At 46.3% G+C, this 25,734-nt stretch overlaps 1 protein-coding gene across 1 annotated transcript in view; it reads right to left on the reverse strand.

Moving 5' to 3' along the window:
- Positions 1-25,734, reverse strand: part of LOC147606821 (uncharacterized) — a 200,344-nt gene that overhangs the window by 22,303 nt on the left and 152,307 nt on the right. The window contains exons 20-23 of the mRNA XM_086791117.1: positions 4,431-4,547; positions 4,234-4,338; positions 3,989-4,102; positions 3,829-3,885 (exon numbers count right to left, since the gene is read on the reverse strand). Of these exons, the coding sequence (XP_086647243.1) occupies positions 3,829-3,885; positions 3,989-4,102; positions 4,234-4,338; positions 4,431-4,547 (393 nt within the window). The remainder of the gene's footprint in view (positions 1-3,828; positions 3,886-3,988; positions 4,103-4,233; positions 4,339-4,430; positions 4,548-25,734) is intronic.

The following is a 25,734-nucleotide window of genomic DNA, read 5'->3' on the forward strand; positions in this document are numbered from 1 at the left end:
TGCTGACGTGCTCCCGGATTGGCGCATATGGGCATATGCCGCGCGCCCCTTGGCCCGGCTACAGTGGGACCCCGGAGAGTACGAGTGGCATGATCCTTATGCATCCCTTGAGGCCACAGAGATCACATTTTTCCAGTATACTGTTCGGCTGGGACGGCATATTTTGACGGCGAGGAGGACGGTTTCTCCAGCGGCAGCGGGGCATTGGCGATTGCAGGGACTATCACAGGAGTTCCTGGAGGATTTCTGGGCTCGGCTCTGGGCTAGTCGACAGGCCCGCAGGATCTCGGCTTTTCAGTGGCTGGTCGCCCACAGGGGCTCAGCAGTTGGCACTTGGCTTGTTTACAGCGGTCTTCCGACGGCCTGCGTCCGATGCGGCCACCCTATGGAGACACAGAGACACTGCCTTTGGGACTGCCCTCAGGCACAGCAGATTTGGCTGCGGATGCTGCGTATTCTGGCCCCCCTCTCTCCAGAGGGTAAGTTTACGTGGGGTGCCGCTGCTTGGTCGACTTCGTCAGGGCCTGCTATGGGCTAAGAGATGGAGCAGGGCAGTCAGGCCATCAGATTTATTGGGGGCCAGCCTCGCCTGGTTCCGGCACCGGATTTCTCGTCCGCCAGCTGGACACAGGAGAGGGATTTACGATGGGAGCTCCTCAGCAGCCTCACCATCTGGTTCACCTGGAGGGCCCGGTGCTTTACGGCCTTTGAGGGGAGATTAGAGCCACCAGCAGAGACTGTTCGGGGGTTTTGGCAGGAGTTGATCCACACCCTGCGAGGACAGTACGACCGCATCCGGGGAGACTCGGATGAGGCGATCTTACGGCGCCAGGCCTTTCATACCACTTGGCGCTGCGGCCCGTTCTACACCCTACACACGGGATCCCCCCGTTGGCACTACAGGCCACCTGTTTGGCTCTTTCCCCCCCCCATTGTATGATTTAGCCGCTCAGTCCTTTAGACTGATGCTTGTATTTTGCAGCACCTAGGGAGAGTCTCCCGGGCTGCCATGATGTATTCACTGCTCTTCTCTCTGTTAGGAGCAGGAGAGATCTCTTTTGTAGCCCTACGGGCGTTTTTTACATAACTAATGAAAGGATCTTTTCTCGGAAAAAAAAAAAAAAAAAAGAAGGAACAGGTGCAGGCGGTGCACTTTTACTGGAACCAGAATCACTCGTTCCAACAGTGGATCCCCCTGACATGTTAGCTACAGATGCGGGACCAGTAGGCCATAACTCAGCACTAGATACATATACCCACAAATTCTTTGCAACCATATATGCCCACTAGGGATAGTTAGTCCCATCAAGCTTGTCCTCTCGCCAGAGAGCATCCCAGACATCATTATTAGCCATGTCTCAAAGGTAACTGATAATCTGTCCCAAACTTGCTGCACAATGCACTACGAAACCTCAATGTCCACTGAAAGGCAAGCTACTGTGATGCCCAATGATTCACTGATGACAAGGATCTACAAATGTATTGAGATGACAGAGTGTATGGATAGATAAAGTGATATGAATAGAGGCTTCATGACGAAAATAAACCCCAAAGATGGGTGTCAAAATGTTGTATTTCAATGCCTAGTGCATTGAGAGAGAGTACGATGAATGCCGGATTTAACCCACGACTGGATTTGGCTCCGTTGTTGGAGAACCTGAAAAATTGCAGAGGGGATTGGATGGCCTAAACGGGCTCCAATTTAAGTGTGCTTTGGCTTGGGAGACTCGGCAAAGGATGAGGAACACAGCTGTGCAAAAAAAAAAAGGTCTAAGATTTTGGCTCCACAACGGTGGTGCCCCCAGCGGCGAGTGCCGCTCAACCAATGGAGGCGGCATGGCAGAAATCCCCAAATCAAAATTGATTTGGGGATTTTTCAATTAGATTCTAGGCGAAGTCCCTAGTGCCAGCGAAGCTGAGGAGAGTGGCGAAGCAGGCAGCGACGGCGCTTTTTGGTGGGCACTGCAAGCGGCTGCTCCAGATTTGTGCAGTGGCTTGACCAACTCTGAATGGGCAGGCGACCAGATCTGATTGAAGGGCTGGCTGATGCAGATATAAATGGCGGCTATTGTGAATGGCCACCAGCTCACACGTGTGACCAGCAGGCAGCACAGCTGATAGGCAACCAGCTAATCAGTGCTCTGATACGAATGTTGGCTGATGCGAGGGAGCCCTGCAAGAGAACACACACAAAGACACACAGAGTCGAGCTCAAACAGGAGCATGAGAGTGAGACGTGCTGGAAAAATGTACTTGATCATAATGAAAGTGCGGGGTGCTAAGTACTAAATACTCTAAGGCTCAAGGCCCAACACACAAGGGTGTGTTCCCAGGGGGAAAAAACCTGTCCAGCCAGAGTAAAAAGTGCCGGTGATTAGAGGTGTTCACACAAGGACTTCCCGGACGCCAAATGGCTAACAGAAGGGTCTCATCTTGCTCCAAGCTCTGGAAAAAGCTGACCGGAGGGGAGACAAACGTGCTCTACAATCTGCTTCTGTGATGACATGAGAGATACTTGAGCCAAAGTTGCATGGAAGACTATCATTTGTCCCGGGCAAAGAGGGATGAATATTATAGATCCAGATATCCACTTGAGAGCCTTGCTTTGCAAGCTAGTGGTGAGAGTCTTTCTTCAAGGCACTGAGCCATGGGAAAACTTCTTTCTCCCTGAGTTCTAGATATAGCCCCATGGGGCTGGAGACTGGATGCCGCTTTATCTACATCCAAACCTGACCAAAGCAAGTTGCAGACCAGCAGTGGAAGATATACCAGGCTGAGGCAAGACCATTGACTTGCTAGATCAGCTATGAGAAGGACCAAAAGCTTTCCCTTGGTCCTGTTGTTGTATTTTCAAGGGCCGTGGCCTTGCTGGCGCTTCCCTGCGGCACCTAGTAAACTTTGCCTTGGGCGGGCTTCTACACTGCCTTTGGACGGGCACAATGTACTACTGAAGGATCTACTAATTTAAAAAAAGGCTTGCTAGATCAGCTATGAAAAGAAGGGCCAAAAGATTGCCCTTGGTCCTGTTGTCGTACTTTCAAGGGCCGCGGCCTTGCTGGCGCTCCCCTGCGGCACCTAGTAAACATCACCTTGGGTGGGCTTCTATGCTGCCTTCAGACGGGCACAATGTACTACTTCTGAAGGATCCACTAATTTAAAAAAAGGATTGCTAGATCAGCTATGACAAGAAGGGCCAAAAGCTTGCCCTTGGTCCTGTTGTTGTACTTAGCCCAGCGCAGAGAAAGGCACAAGCCTTCACATCTGCAGAAAAAGCAACATCCAAACCTTATGAAGTCTCACAAGCGGATGCATTAACCTCTTGGAACAATGATAATCATAGAGATGGTGAACGATGCAAAGGATGATCATGCAAGATGTATCAATAGATGAAGAGTCAGAGTTGTGTAGAGTACCAACGCAAGTATTGGTATGTAAGTCTTGTAGACCCCCTTCTGCACGTGTTATGTGATTGATGGATGCACCATCCGAGATATAGAATGGGATGGGGGTGAGTGAGGATGGTTGACACTCAAAGGCCTTAGTTTATTACACAGCCAGCACTAGTCGACCCATATAGCTTAAACCCTCCCACTTGGCTGCCCACAATGAGAAGTCCTCATACCCTGGAGGGCTCCTTTCTAACTGTCTGCTGTATAGCAATTTAAAACAATGCATATTCCAAGTTTCACTAGAAACAAATCAGGTAGCATAATGGGTGCAGTTCAAGATTATCCAGGCTTTAAAAACTTTGATAGTATTATGAAACCTGGTCTAAACTTTGACCACATTTTTTTGTCTCAGAATGTAAGAAAAAGAAGCAATGGACACCTGTTCTTCCAAGGCAACAAGACGCTCCTTCATGATTGCATTTCTGGCACCTGAATCCTGTGTATTGACATTTGTGCACTTGCTTCATGATCCGATATCTAACCACAGTTCTTGAAGATTGTCGGTTATATCCTGACACCTTATAGACTACCAACTTTACCTTGCTTTCCAGTTGCAATTGATGTTCCTGTGCACGGAAGCATGCAAAGAGCTGCTCGAGCTCCCTTACTCTCTCATGTTCCAGTCTATACCTTGCAGCAAAAGACTCAGCTTCCTAAAAAAGACCGTGTTACATACTGTCAAGGCTAACCAGTTTCAGACCAATTCACTTCATTAAGCTCCATGTGTTTCCTTGTTTTAAAAGGTACTTGAACAGTAATGAACCCAAGTTAGGTAATCCAATACTTGTATTTTTCCCTGTATGATGCCCGTGAGAAGCTTGTGATTGGATTCTGTTGCTGCCAACTCTCTCATAAGAGTTGTGTTTTTGCCTTCTATTTCCAAAGTTATCTGTCCAAGATAAAAATCTTCAATCGTATACCGTTAGATTGTCCGTTAAGAAAAAGGTCAAGAATTTCAAATCAGCTCAGGGTTGCCGATACCTGTTTCGATGAAGAAACTTGAGAAATCAATTCAGCCTTCTCTTTCTGCATATTATCGAGAAGGATTGACTGTTGAGCAAGGCATCGAGACAAGCTGTCTGCTTGTTTTTCCATTTCCTGCGACCAGCAGGATAATTAAGCAATCAAAACACATAAATCGTGGATTTGAAGCTTGACTTCTATTAAGTAAAATCAAATCATACTAAATAAGATCTCCAGACAAAAGGTAGGGGGATCTCAACCAATCGGGGGCACTATGCTGCCATGAAAACCCTGTAGGGGGAAGAAAATACCATGGTTCCACTCACTCGTAAATCTGTTGTGTTTTGTGTGCACAGCTCTAGAAGATCCCTGTATGCGGATCTAAGTGGGCACAAGAGTGTGAACGATGTCACTCCATATATTGCAAACACACTGGGTGTCATAAACCTGAATACCATCTATGTTTGGTATTCCAAACATTCTACGCCGTGATATTAGCATTAATCTCCCAAGTGTCAATACTAAGCGAAGGTGGTGCGTATCGTAACTGGGGGATATCCAGAAGAAAACATCTCTGACCTACGCTCCTATGGACAAGTAAAACAGGATCTACTCCCTGCCCCCAAAAAGCAGCTGAGTCAACCATGCAATAACACCCCAAGTAATGTAGATAGGATCACTCCTCAATCTTCCCAAGAGCTGAGCTATAGACACCCACATGCTCCTCTACACTCCCATAAGCAATGATACACTGTCTCGGATGGAGTTGGGCATACCTGGCTCCTCATGTACAAGTGCCAAAGTCTTGCCAGAATCTCCTAATGTCATGCGCCTCCCAATGAGGCCTAAGAGTCCAAACTCTCTCGGTTTGTAGAAGCATGAGCAACCTGGCGTTACGTAAATTGTCTTTGTGTATTGTGCTCTTACCATTGTCTAATCTCACTTGGGTTATGCTTAAAGTGTTAATGCTTGTTTTGCTAATCATTCTTGGTTTAGGCATTCATCATTAGCATCTAATCATTACTTAGTGAGGCTATATGATAACTGGTCCATGCACATCTTGATTGGAACACTAAAGCTCTTGTTTTCTATATAAGTCAAGTTCAACAATTGGTATCAAGCCAAGTTTTATGGGGGCTCATCTCTTGTGTGTGAGAAGTAGCTAAAGGTGATAGCCCAAGGGGTGAAGGTGTTTGCCTAGGACCAGGAGGTCCTAGGTTCAAAACTCCACAAGGTGCTTCCTCGGCGGCATCGCCTACAGGTGGATAAAAAGCACCTATGGTGGTGAAAACCGGTAACTATGGGAGGATCTTGGGCCTAAGGCTAGTTGGGGGGGAAAAAAATAATCTGTGGGTTGGGTATGTTAGTCCTAAGCTCTTTGTGAGGTCTTCTCTGTGTGAGTTTGTGAGGTCTAGGTCTTGTTATTCTCCTTCATCTTCTTGAGTGACACAAGAAAGAGAGAGAGATGATAATACTTTGTGTGAGAGGGAGATCCTCTAAGTGGTCTAAGTGGGAGACATTGTGTGAGAGAAAGTGAGGCTATTCTATTCTCCTCTTTTCTGCAAATAGAGAGAGAGAGAAAGAAAGAAAGAAAGCTGTATTAACGTCTACTAGAGGCAGAACTCGACCTATGAGACAAATCAATGTACAACTGTCAATGTCTTCTAGATGTCCAGAAAAAAGGGACAAAATGAACATGAAATAAAGTATGAAAGTACTGAGCTAGTGGGGGGGAGTGATGGATGGAACACTACTGCTAGAGGCTCAGTATGCAACCTATATGCGTAGGGTATACAAGAATGCAATGCAGATATGTCTAGCTCCAACTAGTACCATAATGGGGGTGTAATATGTGATACATAGGCAATGGCGAGGCAAAAGTACCTCGGAGCATGATCTCCGGGTGTGAGTGTAAGTGAGCTAGACGCTCTTGGATATGGTGCTGATGTCGAGCCCGTATCTCTGTGATCTCCCTCTCATGTAGTCTGGGAGTTTGGTAGCCTGGTGCTCTGGGTCTCCGTCTAGCTCGGAGGTCCGTAGCGCGCTGTCGTGACGTGGGCGGTGTTGCCGGGAACACACTGGGTGTCTGGCTGTGAGAGTTACATCCAAAATCCCGCAAGGAAACAAAACAGTTAGCTCTTCAAGGGACATCACCTCATGGTATTCACATAAAAGATTCACATGGCCATCATAGAGCATCAGAGGCTCAACATCCAACAAAACTATAAAATCAAGGCCAACATAGTCACCTCATATACATGACCAAACCAACCATCATATAGTTCCAAAATCCAAGAAAAAAATCAAAACCCACAAGATGCAAATGGATCCAAAACTGCAGCAGCTCCCTTCAACATTTCATCTCTTTCAAGGAGTCAGCAAAGTAGAGAAAGGTAGGATCAGTTGCCCCATCCTTGTAGTAGGCGAGAACCAAAGACGCATCATCCTTCATTATCAAAAGACGGTTGTTCTTGGAGCCTGAAAGTATCAACATCAGCTGCACCTTTTACAACCCACTTTCCATCTACTTCTGAAATGATCCCATTCAAAAGCTCCTTGTAAGGGAAGGAGTCAGACAGTTAACGCTGTAAAGCCTGCAGTCTCCAGTCGCCCCACCTATCCGTCTTCTCACTATTCCCACGATCACCAAGGCCTCCTCGTACCAAGCGGCTATCTTCCTTTTTCTGCAGCAGCTGCTGCGCTTCTGTCTTTGTAGAATTTCCCTGGTCAAGCCTCTTTTTCCACTCTCTTTTGCTCACAGATTACTCAGAAAAAAAACGATTTGAAGAAATGAACCTGCATGTACAAGCTGCGCCATTTCCTTCTTGCCTCTCTTGCACACAGCATATGGGCAAGGCCCTTTCTATTTTTACAGAGCAGTAGCCTTGCTCTCTTGTCAACATACAACAACACGGCAACCTGCCCCTCTCTTTTATTCATGAAAAATACAAGGCATACAGTGCACGGCTGGACATGTTACATACAACAGCCTGCCTGACTTCAAGCTGCACCTAGCTCACCAATGAAATAACTGTCTTCTCTGCTAATGCTCCCAGCATGCATTCCTTAAAGAGTTCACTTCCAGCGTGAGCATCAACGGCACTAAATGGGTCCTCAAGAAGATAGATATCTGCATCTTTATATAGAGCCCACGCTAGTTGAATCCGCTGCTTCTCTGCAGAATCCCCTCCTATTAGCACCGCCTCCCCTCTCTGGTTTTTCTGCTCTTTCCCGCGAGGACGTCGGCGCCCATACCACCTTTTGCAGCTATAATCAAGCTTTTTCCATTTTTAATTTTTCCACTGCGCCTATCATCCAACACATTCACATTTCAAGTAATAACCATATTAAAAAAAAATCAACCTTCTCACTCCATATCCTTGCTAAGGTTTCACACACCACACCATGACCTTGTCATCAAGAACATCATCAGTTTTCCAAACAATGCTGCCAACTGACATGCTTCCTGAAAAATCATCAAACCTGTACATCTGCCAGGGGCTTTCATGACAAAGCTTTATTTATCACACCATACATCCATATGTACACAAGCACTTAATCCCATGCATCTGGATTTGTATTTAATGGCCTCACATGCATGGTTTCACACCATAGACGTGCCGTGGCACGACATCCACCCCCTCTAAACCTGCACATCCTCTGGTATGTGCCACACAGGTCCTGGAATTCAGTGTCCATGCATTATTTACACACCAACATTGGTATATGTACAAGCATCCAACTAGGCGTCTTAAACCCTTAGCAATCACATCTGAATGGTTCTGCTTTTCCACCTGGATCAAATACCAATCGCTTTTGGCATATGTGCCATATCCTTTGCTCATATGAAGCTCTATCCTCACTTAGATTCCCTGCATATGCATAATTACCCTCATCATTCAAAATGGGATGCTCTTCTAAATGATTTGTTTCAAAATTTTCCTCAGGCCATGTTTGAAGCCTTTGCACCACATATTGTATGGCCACACCAAATAACAACTGCATTAACAGCATGGAACATACACTTGATAACATCCCATCCAAATCTACCTTGCCTGGATCCAGCTCACCCACTGACAAACATTCATTCTTCTCATCCAAAGACGGAAAAGCATCAACACATACAAAGTCCAGCAAGGCATCATCGAGAATAGCCTCCAGCTCTGAATCAATCTCATCACAATCATTTGGCTTACATAACACCTGCACATCCTCACTTGCAACCAACAGTTGACTAGCATCAAGCATAGAAGAGCCCAAAGCTGATGGGGATCTATTATATACCATGAAATCATCCAATGCATCATCTAAGATAGCATCCAATCCAAGATCAATCGCATTGAAGCCATTATCATCTTGCAATCCCACATATTGATTATCATGAACATTCATACCCCCATAGCTATATCCATTTGGTTGCTCATATGCAGCCTCTTGAGGCTCTGTGACCACACTTTGCATATCCTGCATGTTATCTCCCAGTATTTCTTGATACCTGTCTGCAGATGGGCTTAGATTTATGGGTCCCTCACCCGAGTAGCCTTGAATCTGTATGTCATTGAACCCTGTATGATCCAAAAAGACAGATTCAATTTCCCTCTCCAAATCATCATTATAAACAGGCTTCCAAGCTCGAGATTGTTGCTCACAAATGTGGTTGCAAGGTAACCCTGACACTGATGACATAGCATCACCCTGTTTATTGTTGGAACACCCTGTTAGCATTCCAGAATAACCCAAATCCAAAGAACCTTGGCAACCAGCTTCAGAAGCAACATCACTGTTGGAATCACCCATATCACTCACCCCCTCTAAATCAATCACACATACTTGTGGCCCATCTACATATTCATGTACATCATCCTGCTTATAAGCATCATAACCAGATAAGAATGCAGTAATGATAGCATCTTCTTCTTGTCTTAGATCTTCAAACTCTGCAATCATGCTTTCAGCAAGAAGCATTGGTTCCTGCTGTTCTTCACACATATGATACGACACCTGAGGAATACCCTTCGAAACACCTGTCCTGAAGCTCTCTGAATCAAGTGTTTCCTCAAGCATAGGCATACACACATCATTTGGTATGATCATAGGACCCTGTATGTCTGCACCCTCAGAAAACAGATTATACTTGCACAGTTCACCCATTGCATCTTTATGAGGCTGTAGCAAAGCATCCCTTTTGGCACTGTGAAGGCCTTGTTGCTCACTAATGGCTTTTTGCAGTCCCAATTTAGCATAAACAGCCTCCACAATCTCTGTATCAGCCTTGAATAGCAATTGATTGTCCTCCATAAGACATGCATCGACAACCGCTTCTAAATTGGCTCGGATTGTTGCTGGAACACTATCACAGCTCACATTATACCTGGAACTCGCATAAATAAGTGCATCTGCAAAATCACTCCATCGTTTGGAGTAATACTCTGCTAGTTCCTGCACTTCATCTTTTAAATCAGGACTTACAAGGTATGCAAAAGATGCAATCATCATGTTTTCAGGAACCCCTTGATTCTTCATCTCTGTCTCATAACACCTTAGATAGCTTTCTGGATCGTAACCATCAAATATATTGACCCTGTCATATACCAATTGCATCACAATTTCCACGGCTTCCTGAATTCGCTTTTCTTCTTCAATCTTCCTGAACCGCTCTTCAAGCTCTTTCATTTCTGCATATAAATGCTCCATTTTGCTAGCCATCTCTACGTACTCTCACCCCAGCGGTTTCACGTCGGGTTCACCAAAGCTGTCGTGACGTGGGCGGTGTTGCTGGGAACACACTGGGTGTCTGGCTGTGAGAGTTACATCCAAAATCCCGCAAGGAAATAAAACAGTTAGCTCTTCAAGGGACATCACCTCATGGTATTCACATAAAAGATTCACATGGCCATCATAGAGCATCAGAGGCTCAACATCCAACAAAACTATAAAATCAAGGCCAACATAGTCACCTCATATACATGACCAAACCAACCATCATATAGTTCCAAAATCCAAGAAAAAAATCAAAACCCACAAGATGCAAATGGATCCAAAACTGCAGCAGCTCCCTTCAACATTTCATCTCTTTCAAGGAGTCAGCAAAGTAGAGAAAGGTAGGATCAGTTGCCCCATCCTTGTAGTAGGCGAGAACCAAAGACGCATCATCCTTCATTATCAAAAGACGGTTGTTCTTGGAGCCTGAAAGTATCAACATCAGCTGCACCTTTTACAACCCACTTTCCATCTACTTCTGAAATGATCCCATTCAAAAGCTCCTTGTAAGGGAAGGAGTCAGACAGTTAACGCTGTAAAGCCTGCAGTCTCCAGTCGCCCCACCTATCCGTCTTCTCACTATTCCCACGATCACCAAGGCCTCCTCTTACCAAGCGGCTATCTTCCTTTTTCTGCAGCAGCTGCTGCGCTTCTGTCTTTGTAGAATTTCCCTGGTCAAGCCTCTTTTTCCACTCTCTTTTGCTCACAGATTACTCAGAAAAAAAACGATTTGAAGAAATGAACCTGCATGTACAAGCTGCGCCATTTCCTTCTTGCCTCTCTTGCACACAGCATATGGGCAAGGCCCTTTCTATTTTTACAGAGCAGTAGCCTTGCTCTCTTGTCAACATACAACAACACGGCAACCTGCCCCTCTCTTTTATTCATGAAAAATACAAGGCATACAGTGCACGGCTGGACATGTTACATACAACAGCCTGCCTGACTTCAAGCTGCGCCTAGCTCACCAATGAAATAACTGTCTTCTCTGCTAATGCTCCCAGCATGCATTCCTTAAAGAGTTCACTTCCAGCGTGAGCATCAACGGCACTAAATGGGTCCTCAAGAAGATAGATATCTGCATCTTTATATAGAGCCCACGCTAGTTGAATCCGCTGCTTCTCTGCAGAATCCCCTCCTATTAGCACCGCCTCCCCTCTCTGGTTTTTCTGCTCTTTCCCGCGAGGACGTCGGCGCCCATACCACCTTTTGCAGCTATAATCAAGCTTTTTCCATTTTTAATTTTTCCACTGCGCCTATCATCCAACACATTTACATTTCAAGTAATAACCATATTAAAAAAAAATCAACCTTCTCACTCCATATCCTTGCTAAGGTTTCACACACCACACCATGACCTTGTCATCAGGAACATCATCAGTTTTCCAAACAATGCTGCCAACTGACATGCTTCCTGAAAAATCATCAAACCTGTACATCTGCCAGGGGCTTTCATGACAAAGCTTTATTTATCACACCATACATCCATATGTACACAAGCACTTAATCCCATGCATCTGGATTTGTATTTAATGGCCTCACATGCATGGTTTCACACCATAGACGTGCCGTGGCACGACAGCGCTGAAGTGTAACCCCCTCCTGTGTCAGGGTAGGCACTTGGATAGATCTCTAGAAGAAATCAGTGAGCTGGAGCTGTCGCCCACCTCTCCGTGTGGTATGAGTCTGTAGCAGTGTCTCTCTGTGGCGCTTTAAAAGTCTCTAGCAAGAACTGGCCAAATCTGCGCTCGTCTGCCGACTCCATGATCTGGCGGAGTGAGGGATGTCCACTGAAGATGGTGGTGTATCTCTCTCTAATGACACTATATGCTCTGCATCTGCATACATAATGTTCTTCACTCTCAACCTCCTCCTGGCATAGTCTGCGTATCCTCTTTGCTCTGGGGATCCGTGCTGCCCTACTTGCCTCAATCTAAAGCTGGTGTGATGACACTCTGAGCTGGCCAATCACCACTCGGGCACTGTGAGGCATGTACACATCCATGTATCCAGGTCTCTGTATGAATCCATCCGCTGAGATACGCATAAACTGATCTCTGTAGTATAGCATCTTCGGCGGTAGAGGCTGACTGGGTGTAATCCAAGTCTCTTGAGTGTATCCCTGCCATAAATCCTGTCGAAGGACTTTGTTCCTCTCACTGTGAGAGAGCTGGATGTGTGGTGCATGTATATCATACTGGAAAGGTGGCAGGTGATCTATGTCAAGACCATGCTGAGTGAGCTACTGTATCATCTGTGAATACCATGATCTCCTATCTCCACTCTCTGCGAGCTGCCTGGATGCCTCAAAAGCTCTATGTGAGAGTCGATGTGATGGCATATCTCTGATCCTCTATATGAAGCAGATCGTCTGGAAGAGGGCCTCTACTAGCATAGGAGGCGCAACAAACTCCGTGCAGACAATGTCATGTGGGACGGAGGGTTTGCTGCGGATCATCCGTGAAAGCATGAGAATCTCAGGCCTCTCTATTTGAGACCATGTGGAGGTGGCGAGCCCAAGTGCCCATACTACTGTAGCATACATCAAAGCAGGGGTGGCTAGTGTGTCAAACAACCACCCCTTCAAGCGGGGCTCCTAGAAGTGTGCCTGGTGTCACTGTCTCTCTACCATGGCCAGAGCTGCATACCCTCGTGTGAGTCTATCCCTGGCTGTCTGTGCCATAGTAAATCTTCCTGGCGGAGTCATAAATGTAATCCCCAGGTACACATATGAGTCTACCACCTCTACCTGTCCTCCTGCTAGTGTGAAGATGGCCTGTCGTCGTCGAACCGGCCCTAAGGTGTGGAAAATCATGGCCTTGGATTTCCCAAGGTTCACTGTAAGCCCCCTCTGTGTGCAGAAGTCATCGAGTGCATGGAGAAGGTGCTATAGTCCCATCCACGACTCAGAGTCCAGAATAATATCATCTGCATATAGCATAATGTGGACTGTGGTACCTAAGATGTCTACCCCACCCCCACCACCGTGACCAATGAAGTCAGCCACCTCATCGATGTATAGCCCAAAAAGTGTAGGAGAGAGTGGGCATCCTTGCTTCACACCTATGGTGCTACCAATAACATCAGATAGCCCCCCGGGGCATCGTATGCGCCCGAGGACTCGCTCATATAAAGCATAGATGCCCCAAACCATCTTTGATGGGATCCCCAATGACTGTAGGCGCTGGAAGAGTCTCTCTCATGGCACCGTGTCAAATGCTTTGCAAAAATCCACAAAGCAGTAGTATAATCTCTTCTCCCGCGCCATAGTTTGGTCAATCAGACATGTCAAAGTGAATATATGGTCAATAATGGAGAAAGCTCGTCGGAATCCAGCCTGCCCTGGTGCTCGCAGTCCCTCCTTCTCTGCATATGAGCTCAACTCTGCTAATGTATGACCAATCATGATAGTCCTGTAGTTTCTGGGGTCTAGCATGTCTCCCACTTTGTGGAGAGGCATGATGGTGTGCATAGTCCACTCAGCTGGTAGGCCCTCCAGTAGTGCCCTAATAAAGAGGTGAGCAACAAAGTGTCCAAGTGTGTCAGCTGCATAAATAAGATGCTCACTCTGTATACCTGTGTGGTCAGCCGATCTCCCATGCTATAAACTGGCAGATATCTCTCTCTACCATTGAGGCCGTAAAGAAAGTAGAGGTGGTAGGCTTGACTCCTGTGGCTGTGGTATGGGCGGCTGCTGAGGGATATGGTAGAGGCTCTTTGCATGTGTGCCATGTGTGTGGATCCTCAATCGGGGTACGAGGGCGAGGCTCTCTCATCCTGCGCCATGCAGTGGCTGCATCTCTGCTCATGAGTAGGTGGTATATATCCCAGTATTGTGCCTCCTCATATGCATGCCTCTTACGGCGTGTGAGGATTCTCATCTGTCGGCTCGTCTGTCTTTGTGTAATGGTCCCCAGTGCTCTCTGGGCACGGAGGTGTCTATAAAGCTCTCTGCACTCATCATCATACCACCAATTCTGGGGCATGCTCCCAGATCTATCTGTGTGCAATGTGTGTATGATGGGGGAAGCTGCAGGTGGCGGCCGTATGTAGTAGAGATGACAGCTGGGTGTGGTGAGTGTGTCCAGAGGTGACAGGGGATCCATCGGGAATAGCCCGTCATATACATGATGCTCATATATGTCTGCCAAGTCATGGGTGAAGTAGAAAGTTGTATGCGATGCCTGTGTGGGTGCTGGTGTGGAGCTCGCCAATGACAGTAAGAGGTACGTGTGATCCGCACCAATAGGACAGGGGGGGATGGTGAAATATGTCACTCCTTGTGTGGTCTCCATGGACCCAATGATGTAGTCCACTGTGCTACCCCCCCTGATCAAGGAAAGCATGTCAGTGCTCTTGAATCTTGCCACTGTCTCATCCCGTTATAAATAACGAGATGGTGTCGCGCTCCCAGCTCAAGTAAGTGATGACCATATCTGGTGTTATCCGGTCCCATGTCCTCTGACGCCGTGCAAGCTCCCGCGTCCTCCACCTCTAGTGTGTGCATCACCTCGGGATGCTCGAAATCATAAATGTCGCACTGTCGGCTCTGTGTCCGTGCATTGAACTCCCCCATAAGGAGGACTTCCCCCAGGTTGGAGTAGTGTATGATCTCATCTGAAAGGGCTGCATATGGTGACTCTCCCAATGGCCCTGTTTCCTCCTCCTCCCCTCTACTCTCCTCCTTTGCTGTCATGGCATATCTCGATCCTCTAGGAGAGAAGTAGCATAGAGCAATGTATAACACCCTGTCTGCTGAGAGCTGCAGTCTACTAATCCACATGTATCTAGCCTCCTGGTCATGTGCTACCACCTGTAGGCGCTCCTATAGCTCTCGCTTGAAGAGTACCGCTATACCTCCAGATCCTCTCGATGTGCTCTGTTGTGTGGTCCCCCCGTATGTAAACTCCCACTGATAGCCCTCTACTTTGGGTAGCCCCATCTCATGGCTCTAGTGCATCTCTGTAAGTAGTATGATGTTTTGTCCCTCCATGACCTCCTTCATCCTCCCATGATGTGTCCAAAGTGCTCCATTGCAGTTCCAAACTGATGTGTGTATCTGTCAATCTGGATCCTCCATAGCCGATGTCCCATAGGCTGCCTGGCGCTAATCGGTGGCCTTGCCATCGATGATGACACGGCCATCGCGATAGAATGCTCTCTTGCCCTCTTTCCGGGACTGTAGGACTCTCGGCATGCATGTTTTCCTGTGTTCTATCTGCATCCTTGTAAGGTCGTCACCCAAATAGATGGGATCTCCCTGTAATCCTCGTAGAATCACCCTCTTCCTCTTGAAGGTGACCCTCTCTGTCTCTCCTGCAAACTGTAGGATGGGGGCTCACTTGCGTGTTGAGTCTTTCCTGGCTCTCCATGCTTTGTTGAGAGAGAGAGAGAGAGAGAGAGAGAGGTCTAACCACATTTTCTCGAGCATACAAAGCATGTAAGCGATGAAAAAATTTGTGTCTAGAAATTGTGGTCATGCAAACTCTCATTTATAGCTCTCAATTTCACCTTCTAAGAGGATGTCAGCTGCAAATCAGCCACTTTCTGAGCCGGAAATGTTGCCAAAGAGAGTATACGATCATTGCTCAGGTTATCTATCAACAAAGAGTGGCAAAGAGCAAGCAACTCTTGCATCCGAAACAACTCCTCCCTCTTTTTAAACGCATGATGAATACCATATTGGCGAGCGACCCTTTGTATGTTGTTACGAAAGCCATCCCAAGCCAGCAAGCTAGATTGGTTCAACTCGCCCATAAAATGATCGATAAGCTGCTGTACATAACCATCAAATAACAAATAATCCAAGAAGGAGTTGTTGAACCTCAGAGAGATCTTAGTCATCATCAGCAGTTGCTTATATACATGCACTGGCTGCTAAGACATCTCTAAAACCACTGGGAAGTGATCGGGGAGAACATGCTGCCTTTGAACCGCCATATGTCAAACTTCTGGCAGGAAGTCATCATCATGCATAATGTATAGTCTATCCAGCCTTCTCCAAGTGTTTGTATGCTGAGAGGAATGAAATGTGTATCCCCGATCATCAGTATTAAGCCATTTCCAAAGATCTCGCTTAAGAACATCAGCCTCAAGTGACATCCACGCTCTTTTTTCGGGCTCATCCATCACTGAGTGAGGAGATGTTGTTTGCTACAATTCATAACACACATTAAAATCTCTCGTAAGAATACCTGGTCTACCAAGGGCTAAACATTCTTTCAAATGCACCCAAAGAGCACTGCGTTCTCTAGACACATGCATACAAACCAACCAGCAATAGAATTTCTCCCTCAAAGGTAATTTCCACAATAATGAACCTTCCATTGACATCTCTCTTAACAACAGAAGGCTGCAACTTATCATGCACAAGCATTAGCACCCCAGAACTTTGGTTGGTTGAAACCCCGGCATAAAATGCACGATAACCTTTGAGCATAAAAGAGGATCCAGCTTGCGCACGATCTTTATGTTCCATAGCACACGAGACATCCCAACTATTCCCCAACAGAGTCTGCGGCATAATGTATTGCTTATTGCGGGAGCACACTCCACGCACATTCCATGTAGCTATCTTCATTAGATAGAAGCAAAAAATCACTGTGAGGAAGACATCTACTTCCCTTTTCGATCCTTTGCATCCAACGCAGCCAAAACATCTGGCATGTACTCAGCTAAGACAGCCACCTAAGACAGCATAATGATTTTGCCAAGCAGGGATAGATCCTGAAGTGGATGGCTTGGTCCAAGACTTCCGGTCCCACAGAGTAATCACCCGCCCCTTGCGGTCAAAAGATAGCCTCGGAGTTGGATCTCTAGATCTTGCATTCCGATGCCTCAAATTGTAATTCTATGGTTGATAGCTCCGAGATTGTCCCAATTGTTGATCCTGAACCAATGGCGGGTTTGAGCGTGTCATAACCCGATGTGCATATGTGATCGGGGGATCTGATAGGAGAGCCTAGCTGCCTGCATGCACTTCAGATTCAATTTTTTTCCCTTTTCTATGCTGCACTTCTTGCCAGGCAGGCTCTTCGACCAACATTAATACATCCGGCACAATATGGATTTATCAAGGGATAAAACATTTTGCATAACATACTTAATGTTCAGTTGGGTATAGACTATGCAAAATATGCATGTCAAGAGATTGTCATGGTTCAGCTGGATCTCGAGAAGGCTTTTGGTCATCTTAGTTGTTGCAGAGCTGATGAGCATTATGGGCTTTGGTCCACGCATGTCCAGATTGATTTTCACAATTGGTCTTGGGTCTCAATCCCGAGTTATGATCAATGGCAGGGCCACGAATCCGATAGCTCTCACCCGATCAATCAGACAAGGATGTCCATTGACCCCTCTGTTGTTTGCTCTCGCTACACATCAAATGTTAACTACGCTCTCGTGTTTGGCCACTAATGGAGAGCTCTTTGGGCTTTCGTTGCCTTCTGGACAACAATTTGTTGGGCAGGCACTTGCTGATGATTCCTTAATGTTTCTCAAGGCTGATAAGCATAACCTGCATAAGGCGATGGATGCTTGGTCTTTGTTTACTACAGCCTCGGGTTTGAGTATTAATGCGCGCAATTCAGCCCTCATTTTGTGCACTGAGAGGGATATCTATGATCTTGGTTGGCAGGAGGAGATTGTGTCACGTGGCACCGTCACCCGACATTTGGGGTATCCAATTGGGGTTGATGTCACTCGAAAGCAGCTCATTCACTGGATTTCAGGCAAAATTGTAGATAAGTTTGTCTATTGGAAATCCCAGGCTTGGCGTTTCCATGTTAGACTTAAAGCTACACAAGCAATAATGCTTCCGATGGTGTCTTACTTCCTACCTTTGCTACCATGGGCCAACAACACATTGACTGCACTTGTGCAGCCTATTCGTTTCATGCTTTGGAAAAAGAATATTTCCCAAGCTGGCTTGCATTGGGTTTCATGGGAACACATTTGTATGCCGAAGAGAATGGGAGGTGCAGCTATACTGGATGTGCAAATGCATATGGTAGCAAGAAGATGGTCTCTTCTCCAGGATATATGCGCTTGTTCTGGGCAACAGTCTGGGCAACAGCCATGGATTGATATTGTAACATTCCTTATAGAGGATACGGCCATACATCATGGTAATACCCATATTCAAGCTTCATGGTGGCATGTGGTTAATGCGGATCAGCATATGAAAATTAGGTCTTTGCCCATACTCATCACCTTGTAGCTTCGTGTCAGGGTTGCAAATGGCAACTTGGAGACCTCCGGACTCTCGCCGCCAAGCTAATTCCTTTCAGATAGAGATTCTGGCTACATCGCGTGTGATCACATGGTCTGGCAAGCAGGAAATCCGCCCCAAATTCAACCGCATGGCCAGATTGGGTGTGGTGTATTTGTCTGACATTATGCTTGCCTCACAAAACAGGCTGATTTCCTTCTGATCAGCGAGGCGCCTCTTTCATGTCCCACGTGGTTATAGGGAGATTTGCGATCAGTTGTAGAGTCGCATGGTTGCTTTTGAGCCCATTCCAGATTTACATCAGTCAAATCCATGGAAGGATTGGGCATTATTGGGACATGTGTCTCTTTTGCATGCTTCCGCACATGATGTTTATCACATGCAAATCAAAAAGAAATCGTGGATGCATCAGCATGCAAATAAAACATGGCATTTACGAAAAACAGCTTCTTGGTGGCAAACGACAGTGTTTCGGGGATGGCACTCAACCCTTCCCTTCAAAGCCAAGGTCTTCATCTAGCGGGTGCTGATTGGTGGGTTGCCATTAGCGGATGCTCTTCGTAAAAGACACATCTCTAATGGTACATGCTTCTTCTGCACTGCCTACCCGGAGAATAGTCATCATAGGTTCCTCGTGTGTCCAGTGGCCAGACATATTTGGACATATCTTTCAGCTATCTGGAGCTCCATGACATCTACTACACTAGCTCCACGTCAGTGGGTTTTCGGGCAGCAACACAGCCACCATCCTCAACACTTCGACATGCTCTTTGATTTCAAGAGATTCTGGGGTTTATGGCATAACTGGACGATGAGGAATGCTTTCCTCTTTGATGCTCAGCATGGAGTTCATGGCCATGTAGGCCATTTGCGACGGCTACTTTTATGGCAGACTTCATCTTTGGTGTTGGCCGGTCATCTCACTAGGGAGCATGTTCATCCCTGGTGTGCAGCTATGCATACAGTGCTATTACCTCCTCGACAGAGAGCTTGAGAGGCTTGCTCTTGTGGCAGCTCTTTTCCTTGGTGTTTGTTGGATGTCTTACGAGGGAGCAGGCTGATCCTTGGTGTACAGCTATATGCATGGCATCCTTGCCACTCAGAGTTGCATGTTCTTGTTTGGTGGCCATGCGGCCTGATTTTGTACATGTTTCTTAGCGGTCATGCAACCTGTTGTATGTTGTTTTTTCGTAATTAATATATATTAACCATTATGGGGGGGGAAAAAGAGAGAGAAATGAAATGATATCTTAACGTCTCTAAGAGGCCATAATGGCCTATGAGACCAAAATTGAGAGTACATTTGAAGTTGGTGTCTCATCAAAGAGAACAACCAAATGAAACTGAAAAATACAATAAACTGATAGTCTTACAGTTATAAGAACTGTAAGTAAGACTCCTAGATGATACTGAGTAGAAAATACTGGAAAATGTATATCAAGTAGATCCATGTATGTTGATCAGTTGAAGTGCTGCCCTCTCCTCACATCAAATATCTCCGCCGTGGGGCTGTCTAGAATGGAGAGGTCGTAGAAGCGAGGTAGGCGCCTCCAAAGAAAGAAAGAAAGAAAGTTGTATTAACGTCTTCAAAAGGCCAAAATGACCTATGAGACCATCTAGAACTATAAAATTTGATCTAGGTACTTGAGCAGAGAGCTCTCATATCACCCTAATACATCCCTCATGGACCGCTCTGACATGGTGCTCAAGGTGGTTAAACTGAGCTGGCGCGAGAAGGTCCTACGATGATGGGAGATGATGGCCCGGATCCTCCTCTGGTGGCGTGGCCATGGGCGAGGGCCATGGGCGAGGGCCATGGGCGAGGGGCATCGAGCTATGCATAACACAGTGGCTCTGGACCTCTCGGCCGAGCTCCTACACTAGCTTGTGGTCCAAGTATGGTGGGTGGATCATCCCTCGGAGTGCTGGTATGGAAAAAGTTGGTGAGAGCTCTGTGTGTTGGTCCTCGAGCAAGTACAACTGATCTAGATCTCACTAAGGGCTCCCTGTGTCTGCGGAGCACTAGAAGAAAAAGTCCTAGGCATCTCTGATCCGGGAAGTCCATGATCCTAGAAAGTGGTCGGAACCCAACTCGGAAGAGGCAATGGAACCTCCCCCGAATCTCATAGTATACAAGGCATCGACATATGTAATGATCCTCTATCTCGGGCTCTATGTGACAGAGGTGGCATATCCAGTCCTCCGGTGCGTCCACCTTGGCCCCATATTTGGCAGTCTCCACTCTCGGCTAGTGGGACAAGGTGCAGATCTGGCCGATTGCACATCTCACCCCAAAAGATAGGTGTGTGTCCATAACGGCTCGTGATAGACACAGAGTGTTTTCAAATTCTGTCTACTACTATTTTAGGGTTTCGAATTGCTGTTTTCTACTGTTTTAGGGTTTTGAATTCCTCTCTTATTACTGTTTTAGGTTTTTTGAACTGTTGTTTTTCACTATTTTAGGGTTTCAAACTGCTGTTTTAGGCTTTTGGGCTGCTGTTTTAGGGTTTTGAACTGCTATATTAGGGTTTTGGGTTGCTGTTTTAAGGGTTTCAAACTTCTGTTTTAGGGTTCTGGGCCTGTTTTAGGGTTTTGTACTGCTGTTTTAGGGTTTCGTACTACTGTTTTAGGGTTCTGGGTTGCTGTTTTACGGATTTGTACAGCTATATTCTGCTGGGCTTTCAACACAAAGAGAGAGAGCGCGAGAGATAGGAGAAAGTGGGAGAGATGTCGACTCTCAGTGAAAATTTCATTACCAAGACAATGCCAGCTTTGGGCCTTGATATTGACAAAGGCGAGACAGAGGATGACTTTCATGAGCTAGGCATTTCTAAGAGGCCTAAATGTTCTGGCGGTGACAATAAAGATGAGGCTATGTTTGTGGCAGCAACCCCGGAGACAAATATGCCCTTGTTGGGTGATGGGTTGAACAATGTTTGTCATGATGCACAGGTGGATTGGGATTACTTGTTGGATTTCGCGAATTCCCTTCTTCAAAAAAATGTGGAACATAATGAATCAAAGGCAGTGGATATCCTAGAAGAGGATGTTTTAGAAGTGTCAATGGACACACCTCGTGTTTTGCAGGTCTTGACAGCCTTCCATGATAAGGCTGCAATTTTCTTTTTAACAGGGCGCTTGCTGCCAATGCATATGATCCATCAGTGGTTGACTTCCCTTTTGCAGTCAGATGTGGTAGATGAAACTTTTGATGGACCGAGGGGATTTTTTGAAATTATGTTTAAAATGCCTAAAGCTCGTCAATTGGTGCTTCAAAAAGTGCCTTTGTTTTTTAAGGGCCAGTTGGTGCATGATGTTCCATGGAGACCCTTGGCTGAGTTTTAGGAAATTCTTAAGCAAGAATGTCCCATTTGGGTGGACGTTCAGGTCGAGGAAGCCCAAGAAGGGTGGAGCAACAAAATTCGAAAGAACAACCATAACAACAAAACCCCTAGAAAAGGTTCAAAGGAGCCATGGCATCATAGCCAAAAATTTCTTGGTGTTCTGAGGTGAGAAAGGGGAAGATGCAGATTTGCACATAAGGAGGTTTGAGCAATACTGGAAAGTGGCCAGACCTCGGGATGGGGAAGAGCTAGAGCTGAGTGAAATCCGCAAAGATTCTTTCATGAACACCTTCAAAGATAGAGCCACGGAGTGGGTATCAAGATACCATGATAAACATTTCCAGACTTATAAAGAGGTCAAGACCGCTTTTTTGGGGAGATTTCGCAAGATAAAGTCTACAACTCAACTCTGTGATAAAATGAGAGAACTCCGACAAGAAGACATGGATGTAGAAGCCTATGCAACAAAATTGCTAAGCTTAAGGCAGAGAGTGGCGGAACAAACCCGACCCTCAATGCAAATAGTTGCAGATTGGTTTATCTAAGGGCTTAAGCCAGATATCCACACAACTGTCAGCACAAAGCAGGCCGAAACTGAAGAGGAGTTTGAGGAGCTGGTTGAGTTGGCCAAAATGGTAGAAAAAAGAAGCCAATAAAGAAGACAAAAGAGAAAGCCAAGGAAAAGTGTCGCAACTGAGGAGGATGATTCAAGTGACACCTCATAGGACACAGATTATGTGTGTTATGGAATACCACTTGTCCCCATCCTCCATGGTTGCGCCTTAAGGCACTAGGAATGAGGTGTCTGCATTTCAAGCTCTGTTGGGGAGCTTTTGTTGGACATTGTTTTCAACGTGGTCAATTGGGGCATTTCATGGCTGAGTTCAAGCTCAATGATAAAGATCAGGGGGTGCCTCTTGAGGTGGAGTCTCAAGTCGGCAAGGAGGCTTCTTACATGGTTGTGGAGGACACAGACAATACTTCTGATGTACAACATGTTGATATACACCACCAGGTTGAGGATAGAGGAAAACAAGTAGTTCAGGAGGAGGTTCCTTGGAAAGATGTGGTTAGTCATAAAGGAAAAAAGATGGATCAGCCATCCAGCCAAGGGAAAATCCAAAATTTATAGAATCCTCCTATTACTTATGGTCGCCGGGCTACGTCACGTTAGGGTGGTGCTCATTCCTGAGACCATCAGCCTTCTGTCCAGGAACGTGGATCTCTTCCTATGCAATATAATTTGCGCCCTTGATCTACCAGGGCTAATGAGCCTTCTTCTCTGGTTTTTGATAGACAAGGCCATGTTGTCACCCCTGGGGATAGAAGGTATATGAGTGAAAGAGGTAAACAATGGAATCAGCCCTCTTCATCCGGTCAACCATCTTTTGGGGTTTTGCAAAATGCTTTTGCAATTTTGGGTGACTATATGGGTGATGTATGTGTAGTGTTGGCTGCTAATGACAGGCAGGGCAGGCCGCAGCCTCGCTCTCATTGAGTTTGTTTCTTCTCTTTATGAAGCCGGTTCATTGGAATAAGCGGGGGATTTCCTCCCATATGAAGCAGTATGTCTTGTGGCAAACATTGTTGTCTAACAAATGGGATGTTCTTTGTGCGGTTGAGCACAAACAACATGAAGGCACAGGAACGGAACGGAATGGAAATGAAATGACAATACAAGTGCAAAACAATGATAACCAAGAGTACTCACATGTAGACCAAGAGAGCTTGATGTTGATTGATTGTCTAAGACTAGAAAGTACAATGCCTTTATAGGATAGGCACACACACTCTAAGTGTCACATGTATATGGGATAAATCCCAATATGCCACATGGCACTTACACAAAGACTAGACATAAAACTCACTTTAGACACACTAGAACACTCACTTTGACTTCATGTTCTAACACCCCCCGATGAAGGCAAGGTGAGAGACTACTGGAATGAGCCAAGAACAGAACATGGCAATGACGGACTACCAACCTCCAAGTTAGAACTAGACATAGTTCCCACACAATCTCAGAGGCAAGTGAGCATGGCTCAGAGGCTAGTGAGCATGGTACAAATGACTCAGAGGCTCATCAAGCATGGCTCAGAGGCTCATCATGCATGGATGCATGAACAACTCAGAGGTCTAGACAACTGGAGCAACCTGAGATCCTATCAAAGCCAATACATGACTCCACAATACATCCCCCTCCTGACTCCATAACAGAATGGTGGGGAGTCAGACACGAAAAAAAACAGGAAAGATTACAACATTTTAGGAGGACAATCCAAGGCTGTGAACCTTTATTGACTCAACACACATGATTTATTTGCATTCATTTTAGGGGGACTCCCAAGGCAGAGTACCTTCAACACACTCAAAAAACAAAGTCAAGATCATCCGGTGCATAGACCTCTTCATCAAGAGAGAGATCTTGGATGTGAGCAGTGAGAGCATGATTTGGAGTAGAGGTGTCTGCATCGTCTTCGTCTTCGTTGGATATAGTCCCAACCAAGTTGGCATGGTCTTTAGATTGTTGTTTGGCCAGCTTCTGGAAGCAACGATCTTCGGTGTGACCAAGCTTTCCACAGTAAGTGCACTTGAAAGGTTTGAAGTTACCTTTCCCTTTAGGAAACCTCCCTTTAGAAAATAGTGCATTGGCGTCAGGAGTATCAATATGCCTTCTTTCATGATCAAGAAGCATAGCAACCATGTCATGGTAGCTCATGCTTGCCACTCTTAATGCTGGTATAATCTCCCGATACTTAGGAATTTCTTCAATGCTCGTGAGGAGCACCGCGACTTGGTCTTCATCCCCAACTGGGGCCTTCAGCGCAGCAAGTTGAGTGATGAGAGACTCCATATGATTCAGATGAGCGAGAAGAGAGTCCTCATGCTTCATCTGGAGTTTGAAGAATTCTTGACGGAGGAAGACCTTAGAATTGATTACCTTATTGCCAAAGAGACCTTCAAACTTCTCCCATAATTCTTGAGTAGTGGAATCAAAGTCAAGATGATGAATAACTTCATCACCCAAACCCAAACCAATGAGAGAAAGGGCTTTGTCGTTTAAATTCTCCCAGTGTAGAATTTTCTTCTCATCCGATTGTGGCTTTTTATCCTTGCCACAAACAACATTCCACACCCCGTCTTTCATAAGGATAAGACGCAACTTTGTTTGCCATGTCGGAAAGTTCTTACCAGTGAACTTTTCAATGAAGGCACTTGTTTTCGAGGACTCCATGGCAATCAACTTGCAAGTAGCAAATTCAGAGGTGGAACCTTGTGAACGTCAATTCCCCGAGTAGGAAATGAAGCAGGTAGTTGGAGTAGATGAAGCAGGGCAGCGGCCTGTTGAAGATAAAGCAGGGCAGCGGCTTCATAAATTCGTGGGCAGCTCCATCATCACGAACAGATCAGCATCAATTCAGGACAGCAATGTGGGGCAGCTCCTGCATTGTCTCGAACAGAAAATTACGGGCAGCAGCTGGGCAGAGTGGCGGCCTGAACAGGAGCGGCAGCAGGACAGCAGAGTGTGGCGGCCTGAACAGGAGCGGCAGCAACAAACGGCTTGTTGCAGAAATTCGTGGACAGCAGCAACGGCCTGTTGGAGAAGACGCGCAGGAATGTGGCGGCCTGGATTCAGGGCAGAATCGGGGCAGAATATGGCGGACAAATCTGCAGCAATAGAGGCGGCCTGATGGAGCAAAACGTGGACAGCAGCAGCGGCCTGTAGAAGAGACAGGAGCGGCTTACAGGGCAGCAACGTTGGGGCAGATGGTGGGCAGCAATTGGAGCAAACGTGGAGCAGAAATCGGGGCAGCCACTTGGAGAAGACGGGCAGCAGGTAGTAGAGGTCTTCAAGATGGAGGAGAGCATACTCTCTTGCACTTAGAGAAAGAGAGAGAGGGCATGGCTTCTCTTTTTGGCCTCCCTCTCCTCAATCTCTAGGAGCAAAGGAGCAGTGGCTCTGATACCACATGAAGGCACAGGAACG

The sequence above is a fragment of the Cibotium barometz genome, chromosome 56 (genome assembly GCF_041138505.1).
Source record: "Cibotium barometz isolate CiBa-2024 chromosome 56, ASM4113850v1, whole genome shotgun sequence".
In the NCBI taxonomy this organism is placed as follows: domain Eukaryota; kingdom Viridiplantae; phylum Streptophyta; class Polypodiopsida; order Cyatheales; family Cibotiaceae; genus Cibotium; species Cibotium barometz.